Source organism: Diadema antillarum, unplaced genomic scaffold, assembly GCF_040938485.1.
Source record: "Diadema antillarum isolate AM-2024a unplaced genomic scaffold, OU_Dant_1.0 seq00000847_RagTag, whole genome shotgun sequence".
Taxonomy (NCBI): Eukaryota; Metazoa; Echinodermata; class Echinoidea; order Diadematoida; family Diadematidae; genus Diadema; species Diadema antillarum.
The window spans coordinates 1,770,452-1,785,319 of NW_027271721.1; the positions used below are offsets into that span (position 1 = coordinate 1,770,452).

The following is a 14,868-nucleotide window of genomic DNA, read 5'->3' on the forward strand; positions in this document are numbered from 1 at the left end:
TTAAGTGTTCAATTTAGAAAACATTTCAGCGGAGTATCCAAATAGTTTGAAATCCATGAAGTATTTGTCCCAGTATAGGCGTTTCATATCAGTCGTCGACACAGTGTCGAAATATGCTTTGACAATGTCGGGAATAGAACTGTTCGTGCTAAGAAGCGTTCCCGGCCTGGGCAGAGGGATAGAAATGCCTAGCGCTTTCAAGATGTACGTCGAATCACTTTCAAGCGTCTCATATTTGCCGATGAAGTCGTAGTCGATGTCGCATGGGAGGCAAAGGTCGTGTACTCGCATCCAGTGTCTGTCATAGTCTCTCGACACCGCCTGCACAAGATAGTGGACAAAATCTGCCAAAGTCATGTTGTAGCGAGACATGTTCCGGCTCATTTCTGCCGCCCTCGCATCCCCGTAAGGATCGCGTATGATTTGGAGTGCCACGGCTGTGTACATGCCGTCTCTACCTATTAAAGCTCTTCGGGATTCCGGGGAGAGTTTGTTACGAAAAGCTGAAAGCAAGCGAGTGAACGGATGGCGAACAAAGAGGAATTTTTTGTAATGTTGGAGAACGTAGCGTCGATGCGTCACATTTGTGTACTTATGAACGTAATTGAGAAGCATTTTCCCTCTTTTACTGACTCCAAGATGGCTAAGCGTCTGATTGTGAAGCATGTCGTAGCCGGCGAGGGTGAGAAAGAGGCTTTTCCAGCTGGAGCACCCCACCTTACGCACGTTGCAATAAATAACTTTGTACTTTTCGTCGACGATGAGAAACTGGCTTGGATCCTGCGCCACGTCCCGCGGTTTGCGGGATTTCGCGCCATACGGATTGCACGCCGATTTCAATCAATCGAGTCGCGAGCGATATCGTTGCAACAACCTCTCCGTTTGGTCCTCATCCTCTGTCAGCTGCATAAAGAAAATGGAACAATGAATGTTACATAATACATTGTAATTCACTGCAACAAGCTAATCACAAGGGCGAAAACGACGTTGTGCCACCAGTGAAGTTGCACACTAAACTAAGCCGGCATGTCTTGTGTTATATTTGGATAAGAAGATGGACTGCTTGAAAAGTATTTTTCCTGGAGCTGTGGTTTACTCCCCATATTATAAGTACACACGTACTCCTCCTCTCTTCTCATCCACCGTACTCTGCCCTTCCTCCATCTGCCAGGTCCCATTTCACACACACACACACACACACCAAAAAAAAAAATGTTAAGGTAGCAACTCTTGCTGGAATGGCAGTTGTCATGGTAACAAGAGTCCTCCAGCTTTCTGATTGGCTGTTGCTATAAACGAGAAGTTGCTATTCTAGCAAGGGTCTATATCCCAGCATCTTTAATGAAATGGGCCCCTGATCACAATATTTCTATGCCCACTTCCAAGAAAAAAAGAAGAAGAATTCTTCCTTCATTTTCTCCCTCTTCTCCTCCCCTCTACCTTTCTTCTGTCTTCCACTATTCCTCCTCTCTTTCTCTCTCTTTTCCCTCTTTTTTATGTTACCTTTCATAATACTCCTCTTCTCTATTCCCAAACAGACCTTTTCAGATCTACACCCATGGTGAACCGTAAACTCTACATTTACCTTTGCATTCACTACGCCATGCAAATTACCTCCTTCAAAGAATTTAACTTATCACAGAAAAGCGCTGAGATGTGACGGATTTAAACTGTCTTGGAGTGTGTAAAATAAGGCGACTGGTCGAAATTCTGCCGAGGTTGCAGGAATTTTGTTGATAATTCAAAACAAAATTCATTTTGGCTAAACAAAAAGGCTAAATATCATTACGAATTAATAACTACTTGCGAAGAAAACCTCACCAATCAATATCAACAAATAAGTTGTGACATTATTTTCTTTTAAAGAATACATGTATCACAGTATCTTATTCATGCTGATACGAATTTTGCAAATTGTAAAGCGGCATATCGATCTGTCATTGTGACGTCATGTGATTCCACTTACTGGAGCGTGTCGGCTAACGTGGATTACAGGTTGAACTTGGGAATTCTCCGTGAAAAAGGATTTTGTGACTGTGGGCAAAAGAGTACGTACAAATTAGTATACCGCAGTAAGTGATGACATGCATAGAACGTTATCATCTACTAAGTTTAGAGGGGATTACTTATAATGGGTATAGATGCAGACTGTTCATGGTACCTTCAAATTTGTTCAAGATTTATACAGGGTTCAAAATACACATAAGATAACCCCAACTCACGCATTATTAGCCTTCATTGATAAAGTAGCTCATGCTTTAGATGATGCTTCCCACACCATCGGTGTTTTTCTCGATTTTTCGAAGGCTTTCGATACCATTGACCATTACATTTTGCTTTATAAGTTAAGCCATTACGGTATCCGTGGGAGGGCTTTAGAGTGGTGTAAAGACTATCTCACAAACAGAAAACAATTTGTTTACATAAATGGTTATGAGTCTAGTATAACGTCAATTTCTTGCGGTGTCCCCCAGGGTTCTCTTCTTGGCCCACTTTTATTCATCCTGTACATCAACGATCTCCAAAATTCGTCACAGATTCTTTCTTTCATTTGTTTCGCTGATGATACAAATTTATTTCTGTCTCACCGTAATCCCACTACCCTTGTAAACATAATGAATAATGAATTGAAATCTGTTCAGTCCTGGATTTACGCTAACAAGTTATCATTAAATGTTGATAAAACACATTATATGTTATTTAGCAATTCTCTGCAAGTTATTCCTGATGATGTTAAGATTAATGATGTTAATCTAACCCGAGTAGATAGTACCAAGTTTTTAGGACTTTACATCGATAGCGACCTCTCCTGGAAAACTCATTTTAATTTTTTAAGCAAAATTTTGTCACGAAACACAGGAATCCTAAACAAACTAAAACATTTTTTGCCCAACCATATTTTGCAGATTGTATATTCAACCATGATTTCCCCATATCTTAACTATGGAATTCTTGCGTGGGGTAACGCGTCCAAATACTTGCTGGATTCGCTTTTTCTTCTTCAAAAGCGAGCGATCAGAACTATTAATCATGCTGGGTATTTATCTCACACAAACGCCTTATTTCAGAAAAATAAGATTTTAAAATTGATAGACTTGTTTGATTATAACTTAGGTATTTTTATGTATAAATTTTCCTCAAAAGATCTTCCTGATGTTTTTTTTACAGATGTTCATAAGAAACAATTCTGTCCACCACTATCCAACTCGCCAGAGTGACGCTTATCACCTTCCACGTATACTCGAACTATTTTCGCTAAAAACACAATTATGTATACAAGTCCAAGATATTGGAATGATCTCCCAACAGAAGTTAAAAGCTGTTTGTCATTATCATCCTTTAAGCGTAAACTCAGACAGCATGTATTGAATAGCTACAACACACAAGTGCACTAACATTCCTTTTTATTATGCTCATGGCTGTTCTGTTATACTACTCGGTTGTTGCCATGTGAACAGACTTATGCATATATACATTTAGTTACATGCTCTCTCAAATTCCTGCCCATCGGTGTTTTTCCTTCCACTTCTAGTAAGACCTTTGGTCGTGTCGCATAGCGTCCATAGTCTCCTCTTCTTTCTTTCTTTCCTTTTTTTTTCTTCTTTTTTTCATGCGGCATTGCAGCTGGCTGGTATATCACATATAGGAATTGCAATTGTTCATGTTTTCCATTTTTCGAATCTTTCCCCGTGTCTACGGAAGCCGGAATGTTTAAACCCTAACATTATGTCGTATTCACAACATCACTCCCATGTCAAAATTGCTATTAGAGCAACTGCTATAGTGTGCAGCATGTGGTTACTTGTTCTCATTTTATCAGACACATACATATAATATATATGTGAGAAGAATCTTCTGTACCCCCGAATATTAATAGTCATTCTCTTTTGTTTATCCTTACTTTTGGTCTTTAATTTTTCCCGTGCTCCTCATCCTGTACCCCACACTAGGCTTTTGTTGGGACCTACACTCAACAAGCTTTGCTTTTTAGTAGGTTCCATCGTATTTCTCTTTGCATTCTTTACTTTGATTGAAAATGACACATCGACCGCTATGTATTATGTTTGTATTCCTATGTCTTTATGTATGTATCCAAACTGGACATTCTGTATTATCATATTTTGTTATATCATGTATTCTTCATCGAGAAATACGAAAATAAAATTGAAATTGAAATTTATCTCAATGCATTGCATGAATCTTGCAGTATATAAATATATATATATGTATATATATATATATATATATATGTTGTAACGGAAATGTTATTTTATTAAACAACTGGCAGGGAGACTACTACTCCTCCTCCTACCTCTCTCATCTCCCCCTTTGCCCATCTCATCCTCCCTCATCTGAACATGTCTTCATCCTCTTTCCCTTTCTTTCCCCCTCTCTCTTTCCCCTGGTACTCTCCCCAGCAGGTTGGGTTCTTATCTATGTTCAGTGATAGGGCAGTAGCCTAAAACAAAGAAAGTGTTGTGAACGTGGCGGTGCCAGGTAAAAATGGCAGAGGTAAAAATGGCAGGGGTAAAAATGGCAGAGGTAAAAATGGCAGAGGTAAAAATGGCAGAGGTAAAAATGGCAGAGGTAAAAATGGCAGGGGTAAAAATGGCAGAGGTAAAAATGGCAGAGGTAAAAATGGCAGAGGTAAAAATGGCAGAGGTAATGATGGCAGAGGTAAAAATGGCAAGGGTAAAAATGGCAGGGGTAAAAATGGCAGAGGTAAAAATGGCAGGGGTAAAAATGGCATAGGTAAAAACGGCAGGGGTAAAAATGGCATAGGTAAAAATGGCAGAGGTAAAAACGGCAGAGGTAAGAATGGCACAGGTAAAAATGGCAGAAGTAAAATGTCAGAAGTAATGAGAGCGATTTCGTCAGATATAAACGTATGAAGAGGTTTGGATTGATAACCTAGCCAGAGCAAACTGTATTTATCGAATTTTCAAATACAAATTGCAGATTTGAAGAATATTGATTGAATTATGTTTTAAAGAGATTAGAGCACTTGCATTATTCTGAGTTTGATTCAATTGCAGTGGCGTAATCTCTCTCTGTGCAGGAAATAATAAACCAGCTAAGAGCCCAGTAGGCCTATGGGAAATTACTTTTATTATTCAGTATTATTATCATTATTATTGTTATCATTATTTTTATTATCATTATTATCTATCATTATAAGGGGGTTCCAACAATGCTGCAAAGCCCTTAAACAGTACATGTATAATCCTACGTTGTTTCGCCAAATGAAGTTATCACACACACACACACACAAACACACACACACACACATGTCACACACAAACCCAATTTTGGTGTAAACATAATTACACGCAGATACACATACTCTCCCTTACACACTCTTACACAAACGAATTCCGCTCACGTCCAGGCTATACACTAATTGTCATTTTTTTTTCAGTTTTTGAACTGTTTAGTGTAAAGAAGTGAAGGGGACATAGGGTAGTCGAAGCAAACCGCTAATTTTTCACCTGTTCAATATTATTTTCTCACATTCAGGTTTCGTAGGAGCCTATTTATCTCACAAGGCCTGATCACGACATAATGTAGAAGTAAAAATACAAAACGCAAAAAACAAACTACAGCAGATGTATCGGCAGACATAAGTAAGCTCTTGCAAAATATTTTATTACATTGTTCAAGTATCACATGGCGCAAAAACAAATATCTCGAAGTTAATTAACACTTTGTGGTCACTTTACAAACTTATGCCTATTAAAACTGGAGACGAACTTTCGCAATAAACTGGTCTATAGTGAGAGTAAAAACTGATAGTTTGCCATGGGATTTCTTTCAATCATTGTTGAACGAATCCGCAGGCGAAAAAATTTAGATGTTTGATGCCTTTCAAACTTTATAGCTGTTGCTTCAATGTCAGATTCCATTATGTTGTCAACATGGTGTGTTGCTAAAGATTGGTGGATTCAGCCACCGAAAATGACGTTGTACCCTCGTCATACAACAACAGTAAGAAAATCCAATTCAATCCCATTCAGGTAGATTGAAATCACCGCCTATGACTACCATTAGATCGCGATTCAATTTACACAGCCATCGCTGAAGCTTTGCAAGACTCTCTTTACATGTGCCGCGGGGAGAAATGTAACACTCCGCTATTAAATTTCTCCCAGTGGTAACAGAAACAGTAAAAGATCCGTGCCAATTTTTCATACCTGCATGTCTGTTATCAAGCAATTTTATTTTCAGAAGTTTGCACACTTTTAAAAATACTTATTAATATAGTATAGGACCTTCTAGATCTAAAGTGAGTTTGATATTTTACTGACAAGATACCTGTAGAGCTGTATAGTGGTTAATATGTCCATTTTCAGGTGTACCGAGGCTCATCTTTTTACTGATATATTATCGGATTGTTGACTGGCCGAGCATTTTTCAAGTTACATGAGTGTCCCATATTTCTTCCCGTGTCCCATTTCTCCCCGGTCTCCCCCGTGCTTTGTTTCAGGAGAAGAAGGCACGAAAAGCGCGTATTGCGAGAAAGGTGTCAGAAACATGAAGAAAAAAAAAAATCTCTGTCACTTTTACCTCGTCCTCTTGCATTTCAACGACTAAATTTTTATCAATGGCGTTTTTATCTCTAGCATTTTGACCACTGACATTTCGACCACTGACAACTTTACCTCTGACTGCCATTTTTACCTCTGCCATTTTTACCCCTGCCATTTTTACCCCTGCCATTTTTACCACTGCCATTTTTACCCCTGCCATTTTTACCTCTGCCATTTTACCTCTGCCATTTTTACCTCTGCAATTTTTACCTCTGCCATTTTTACCTCTGCCATTTTTACCTCTGCCATTTTTACCTCTGCCATTTTTACCTCTGCCATTTTTACCTCTGCCATTTTTACCTCTGCCATTTTTACCCCTGCCATTTTTACCCCTGCCATCTTTACCTCTGCCATTTTTACACCGAACCGAAAGTGGCAGCCTCTCCGGAACTGACCATGGACAAAGCACAGAGGCAGGGGCAATGTCAAAGGTATAAAATGCCATTGCACTGCAGTCTTAGATTGAGAGAGCTTCAGAGTTCACAGAGTTTAGAGAGTTCCGAAAAGTTACAAGAGTTACAAGAGTTATATCAGGAGCTCAGAGTTTGTACACCAGAGCTAACAGAGCTACTACAGGTGATCCTGCAATAAAAGGAAGCAGAACAGCTTAACAGCAAGGTAACTACAATGGCTCCTACTTTTCTTATTTACTAGCCTACTTCTTGATCATGTTGATGGTGTATGAACTATGATCTGTATGAGTGAAGAAAATGCATGGTGCTGATTGTGAGAGTGGGTGACTCTGTGATGTGCCTGATGCTAGCTCGCTGAAGACACATATAGACCGCACAGGGAAAAACGCTACAAATGGTGGCAGCGGTGGGATGTCACTGTGGCATGATGATGGTAATCACTGTGTTCACCAGCTTTACAGTCATAGCCATGCATTTATAGTCATGTACGTCGTATTGGTCAGAATGGGTCTAGGAACACTACCCCCTGGAAAACCACCCTCCGGATAACTACCACCCGGATAATTACCCCCCAGGACAATTCCCCCCTAGGGCAACTACCCCCCGGACAACTACCCTCCAAGGGCAATTACCCTCCAGGGCAATTCCACGGTAACTAGGACACAGGTGCCAAAAATTCAAAGTGATATTTGTTTCAAACACCATACATTTTCAGACAGTACTTGAGTTGAAGTTTTAAGAATCATTATGTTTTTCAATAAAAGCGGCCATTTTGATTTTCAAAATGGCTGCCAAAATATGCCTATAACTCAATGGTGAAAAGAGTGTATTGTCGCATAACTTACTCTCTGTATATCCACTTTATTAGTACTCTAAACAACAATCTTTCATATGTATGCAGTTACCAGAGAAGTCTTTTACCACACGATAGAAAAAAAAGCTGGTAGCTTTAAAGAATTTGATAAAAACTGTTAATTACTTTGATAATGATGGATGTAACGTCAGTTACCAAAAACAAGGAATTTTTAAGTTTATTCATCGAAGGAAGTGAGCTGTATGATGTAACTTGGGATTTCTAATGTATGCCCATATGCCTTTATTTTAATACCAGAAATAAGGATACTTGGCATACTGGAGAGTCAAAATGAACACTACAAAATGCGTAACGTCAGTTACCGAAACGTCATACACGAGTATGTAACGTCAGTTACCATGACAGTAATTATAACTGAGGCAAATTTTTTGACTTTTGGCCATTTCAATACATCTGGGAAGTCAACTTACAACAAAGAGCAGCAATCCTTTTCATAGGAAATGATGTCATTACCATGGTATGTCCATGGATATATTTTTTTAAAATCTTATTTTATTTCTAAATTCATTTATTCATTCATTTACCATGATTATCTTTTTTTTTGGGGGGGGGGGCTTGAGCTTTCGATTTTTGATTCAGCACAAGTTTAAGGTTAAATCATCTGGAAGTTTAGTTTGCCACATGCAGTATGCACTCAAATTAGTACATTCCCAGTCCTACGGGATGATAAAGCTACCAAAGTTTGTAGGCCTAATCAGTGACATGATTGCATGTTAACCACATTTTCTATAAAAAAAAATAAAAAAAAAACTTCTGCACAGCTGTATGCCAACAGTTTAACAATCTTCACCAATGTCTGCTTTTGCTGGCATTTTTCTTTTTTTTTTTCAGGAAGCTTAGTCAAGTTTCTACCTCAAGGCAAATGCACAAACAGATATTTCTTCTCTTGCACTTAAATGTGTGGTGTAGTTAACATGGCTCATCTTGTATTATGGTACGTAAGGCATGTACTCATTATTGTTTGAAACTTAACACTGATGTTGCTCAAAGTGAGAGAGGATTCTATAGGGTTTTTAAAAAAATTGTTCATACAGTGTGTATTTGTTGATTACTTTATTCTGTTCATGCAGGGACATTTTGTAATACAACACATGATAATTATGAACAGGAAGAGTTTTTTATTTTTTTATATTGATTTTAGTATTCTTTCGTTGCAAAGTCCGATTTCTTGGTATCTCGAATGTATTTGCAAGCCGTGATATATCAGTCAAAAGGAAAAGAAAAACAGTTAAATTACTTCAAGCTAGGAATAAAACAATGATGCTCTTTTGACCAAAAAAGCATTTATTTTTCTTCTTCACAGAGAAATATTTCATTTAAATCAATTGATGATGGAGATCATCAGGAGTGAAATAAAGAAAAGAAGGAGAAATATATCACAATAGATTTCATACATATTTATGCATATTTATGAGTTGATACATGTTTTTTCCCCATGACCTGGAAGATATTTTGATATATTTTTCAAGCACAAAAGTATCCATGTTTTGTGTAGTACTACAAGGTATTATGGGTGGAGCACTCTATGTAGATAAAAACTTTCCTGTTCATTAAAAAACAAACAAACAAACAAACAAAAAAGCCCTTAGTCATGTCAACATATTTATACTTGGAACTGCTTAATCTATTAATGGCTCTGTGTAATCATAAATGTTGAATAAAAATTAAATCTTCAGACAAATGTCAAGAAATATCCTCTTGTGCATTTACATTATTTTTGCCCAACTGTGTTATGGCATGGGGGGGGGGGTGCCCCCTAAGGGCCCACCCAATATTATTTGTGTCTTTAGATTTTGATTTAATTTGTTGCTGCAGTTGCCTGGGATTGTCACTGGTACATTGCACTAGTATAATAACCTGTTAAATAAATTAGTTCTCTGTAAACCCCACAGCAAAGTATGTGTAACGTCAGTTACTGACATGTTTACCTTTAAGTCTTCATAGAACACAAAGAAAATGGACTACTGTTTCATTTCATTGTGTATTTATGACTGATGAACCAAGGTATGACTCCATATCAACCAAATCATTCTGAATGGTCATAATTATGAAATATCACATAGCTATTCCCAATCATGATTTTGCATGTGTAAACCCTATGGCAAATGTAAGCGTAACGTCAGTTACGTAACGTCAGTTACCGTCATGCCTTCACTGAAATTGGCATGGTGGTAAAAGGAGACAACTAAAGTGCACATTATTTTGCACACCTGTTCCTAAGAACCTAGGTGTATTGCCATATTAAACACATAAAGGCTAGAAGTCAGGGACATGAGATATTTCCATTTACATCTACACCATAATTTCCCATGTCCTTTTTCCGTAACGTCAGTTACCGCCACATTTTCACTTGCTATGTGATAAGAAATGCAGTTTGAGAGAAAAACTTTCCACCTATTTCTTCATTCTCATGAACTTATTCATCAATGCTAATTGCAAGCCCAAGGTGCTTTCATTCACAAAACTACAAGGTAAACAATTTCATGAAAATCCTTACGTGTAACGTCAGTTACCGTGGAATTGCCCTCCAGGGTAATTACCCCCTAGGACAACTACCCCCCGGAACAAGAGTTCTGTGGGGAAAACCCGCTGCTATAATTATCATAAAGGTCACAGTGAAAAGGTCATGATAAGCAGAGGTGCTCATTTCATAGCTCCAGACCGTTTTGGGAGTGCTTTGTAATGATGTCCTCCGTTTCTCTAAACTCTAAATACTCTGTCCGGGTATTTAGAAAGTAAGACCACATTCAATCGAAGCTGTGCTCGCCTCCCTTCAGGCTGAACCGATTACAGGTTGTGATCTCATGCCTCGATGTACTTCAGAACCAGACATAAAATTAATCAGCAAGATCGAACCCGGAAGTACGGCATACTTGGTAAGCATAATCTAGATAAAACGATAGCCACACACGTACCCGTGTATACTTGTGCGTAACACGTATGGTTTTACAATGCATGAGCACTAAATATAGGCTTAGAATTGATTCTTCCTTGTTTGTTGTTGCTAACATTTCTGTTATGGTTTTGCTGTTTGATCTAAAATGTTTAATCCCTCGACCTATATTATATAAGTTGTAATAAATTTGTAAAACAGAAAAACTGGAACATAGGCTTTCCTTTAAATGCTATTTGAACAGAGCTATTACTCACTTTCTGCTTTGGCAATAAGTCAGTGTCTAACGATCGTATTACAAATCTATGCAAAAAGATAAGATGTTATAAGGAGACACGAGTAAAGAGAACTTGGCACAAGTCAGAATTCTTAAGGACTTCCTTTTTCTTTTTTTTTAACTGTGTTAACAGTGCGACCTACTAAATCAATTTCTTTTCCTAACTTAGACTGACGCACGCGAGAGAGATGACTATTCATCCTTGTATTTGGAACTCGATCGTAGTGTAGTGCAGATAAAGAACAAAATTAGTCTAAATGATAATGCTGTTAGACACATTTCCTTTCCTCAAATGCACTTTAGCGCTAGATAGCCTCTTAGAAGTTTTTAACATGACGGTGAAAAAATTAGGAAAATTATAAACACAAGGCTGTTGATAATTTGTACACTACATATAGCCAGAATGTAAGATAGCACATATTATTTTCAGCTTGTATGGGGAAAATTGTTAATAGAGTTACATCTTGGGACGTTTATATCCATAGTGCTTAATGGCAATATCCGTCTCTTCTTCCTTGTTCTCTTTCTATTGGGACTTTGGTATCAAGGGTGTAATTGCTTTATTCCTCAAAGAATAAATTGTGGAGATTTCATGACCTAAAAGCGAACATTTCTTCAGAAAGAGGAGCAACAAGGATGTTGGGTGAGAGCGCCACCCTGTCACTGCTCTGTCAATATTTTTTCTCTATCTCTTTTTTTTTTTTTTTGCTCTTTTGTGGGGGTGGGATGAGTCAACTTCTATTTAAATAAGTATATATTCTAATCACAAATGAAAGGATGCTCTCCTAGACCTAAATGACGTAAGCATCTCTTCATAAAACTTCGCACAAGACAGCACTAAGTGTTCAAGCACAAATGGGGTTATTTACCGATAATGGCTGCAAGGAGAAAAAAGGAAGCTATGACAATCAAATCGTTCACGTAGTCTCATTTCTCTCGACGCCAAATAAAAATGGCATGTGCATAAACCTAGTTATGAGATTAAGTCCACAGTAACTACTTGGATCACAACTGACTGCCTTCTTCTTTACTCAGTTACTTTATTCTGTTTTTCTCTGCACCATTTGTTGATTCAATTTCTTTAACATCGAAGGCTGTTACACTTTCCTATGAAAATACTGCTACCGGCTTTGTTTCTCAACTCGTATTTGATTGATCCCAGGATATATATATATATATATATATATATATATACATATATTCTGATATTCTCTTTGTACGTGTATGGCAACTCGCTGGAGGACAAACATTGCGCTATACACAGGGTCATGATTAAATGAGCCATCCCTCAAATAGCAACTCAGATCACCTCATCACATTTTTGTGAGTGCATTTGTGAGGCTTTGCTTCTTGTTTGACTAATGCTCATTTCAGGTCTCAAATAGTGATACTAAATTATAGCATATTTCTAAAGTGGTACAATTGTATGACAGACTCACGGGATAACTGGCTGTGGCCTCATGAGAAGTTGTGGGGTTCACTTAAATGAGCAGGCATAAATCAGCAATATTGAACCCGACAATAAAGCATGCTTGGTACATGATAAATGGTATTCGCACAAGTATCTTAATTTATTTTTCATTACTTTGTTCGGTCTTACGAATGCAAAATTCTTTCGACATGCCTCTCATTCACTTTCCTTTTGTATTAATACTGATATTATATTTCGGCTAGTCCTTGTTGATGTGTTTACCTCTTTGTGTTCTTGTTGCTTTTAGGCAGACAACCACCATGGCAACGTTTCATCAAATCAGCAGCCAGAATCTGGAGTGTCCTATCTGCCTGGCACTTTTCAACCAACCTAAATCACTGACATGTTCTCACACCTTCTGCAAAGACTGTCTGGAAAGTATCTTTCAAACTCAGCCAAACCAACCCATAGCATGCCCTGTGTGCAGGAGAGAAACGCCCTTACCCTGTGGAGGTGTGAGTAAGTTACAAACAAACGTACCCCTAAGTTCTCTGGTGGACGAAGTGAAAACCAAGAGTCCAACATGTTCAGTTTGTGAGACGGACGAAAAGCCACCAGCTGTGTCATACTGTCAGGACTGTGGGAAATATATGTGTAAAGTCTGTGAGAAAAGCCACTCTACCTGGACACCGTTCTCCATCCACACAATAGTAGCCATGAGCGAGGTGCTCTCAGGGAAAGTTCCAATTAAGAGGCGACGGAAATGTAAGAATCATCCTAATGAGGATGAAGACTGTTTCTGCCCTAATTGCCGAGAGTACACGTGCAGTAAATGTTGGATGCTGAAGCATTTGCAAGAGGGACACAAGCTGGAAGAGGCAGCTATCCATGAAGAGAAATTAATGAAAAATATCGAGGAATTGAAAGAAAGAACAACTTCAAAGAAAACAACCGTTGAAACCCATATCGAGTTCATAGAGACACAACGCAATGAAATAAACATTATGCTGAGAAAGCTCGATGATGATATCGACAAGACGTACGAGGAATACATGGAACTGTTGTCAGCCAGAAGAGAGACCCTGAAATGTCAAGTGAAACGATTGTCTGAAAAATTCGAGAAGGAATTAAAAGTAATGGAGGACGACAGTCGGCAATTAGTCAGTCAAATGGACGCTATGGAAGAGCTGGTTAAAAACGGCATGAAGGTACCGCTGGAGAAAGACGCTTTGTTTGCACACGACACGCTGTGCGAGAACTTGAAGAGCTTTCTTGGACAAGATGATCCTGACAACAGATCACCGAGAGGTGTGGCAGAACGAGCTCAGAAGATTTCATTCCGTAGATACGTGAAGGTCAATGAACTTTGCCTTGGAGACCTGAAAAGGTGGGATGCCAAAGTAGACGTAGAGCTCCCAGTCAAAAACAGCATGAACTGTATGACTCGTGCACAAGACGGTATGATGGCGGTGGGATCGTCTAAAGGAGGAATCCATCTCTACTCCCCTGATGGCGAGTTACAGCAGACCGTGCTGAAGGATGTACTTGTCAGGAGAATTGGATTCCTGTCTGATGGTCGAAGTGTTGTACGTGATATAAACAGCAAGATATCACTTTACACTCCACAGTGGGAGAAGCTTGACGTTACGTTCGAGACGATGAGTCATGATGAAGGAGGTCTTGGTGGTCTCACTGTGGATAGAGATGATAACATCTATGTGGGTTATATGAAGCTCAAGAAGATTCATGTATTTACCCCACAGGGAGGTAAGGCAGTCAGGGAAATAACGTGTGATGGATACGCACCTATGCAATTATTCTCCTGTCATACTACGGGGAAACTGATTCTGACAGACACATCAGAAGTCGTGTGTCTTGATGGTCAGGGGAAGAAGGAGAATGTCTTGAAGAAGAAGGAGGGTATGTTTGCCTGGCCAGCTGTTTGTCGAGATGATTCGGTCATTGTAGCCTGGGTGAAGTACAAGGAGGGTCTTGTTAGTATCGATCGGTACACGAGAGATTTGGAGCACGTGTGCAATCTCCTCACTGATTTCCAAATACAAAAACCAGAGAAAAGAATTTGGTACTTTCTACAAGAGTTTGACAGTGGTGAGATAGCTCTCTGCACTTCAGATAGACTTTACATATTTCAATCGCTATCATGTCAAATTTAAATCTCGCAATCGATGTTATTAATTTTATTTCCACATTTCTGTGGAAGAAATCATCTGTATAGAGATGATTTCTCTGTATGGTAATACATTATCACGCAAATTTTATGGTTATTGGTTTTGCATGTACCGCACCTACCTACATGAATGATCATTCATATGTTATACCGTTGCTAGGTATTTCGAGAGGTACAAATAATGATAGGATGATTTATATTTCCAGAAGTCAAGATTCAGTAACA

The 14,868-nt window shown here is 38.6% G+C and overlaps 1 protein-coding gene across 1 annotated transcript; it reads left to right on the top strand.

The window, feature by feature from the left end:
* The first annotated feature begins 4,847 nt into the window (after nucleotides 1-4,847).
* Nucleotides 4,848-14,629, top strand: LOC139740354 (uncharacterized). The gene is made up of 2 exons (XM_071650948.1): nucleotides 4,848-4,873; nucleotides 12,802-14,629. The coding sequence occupies exons 1-2, from the start codon at nucleotides 4,848-4,850 to the stop codon at nucleotides 14,627-14,629; spliced, it is 1,854 nt and encodes a 617-aa protein (XP_071507049.1).
* Nucleotides 14,630-14,868: the final 239 nt, after the last annotated feature.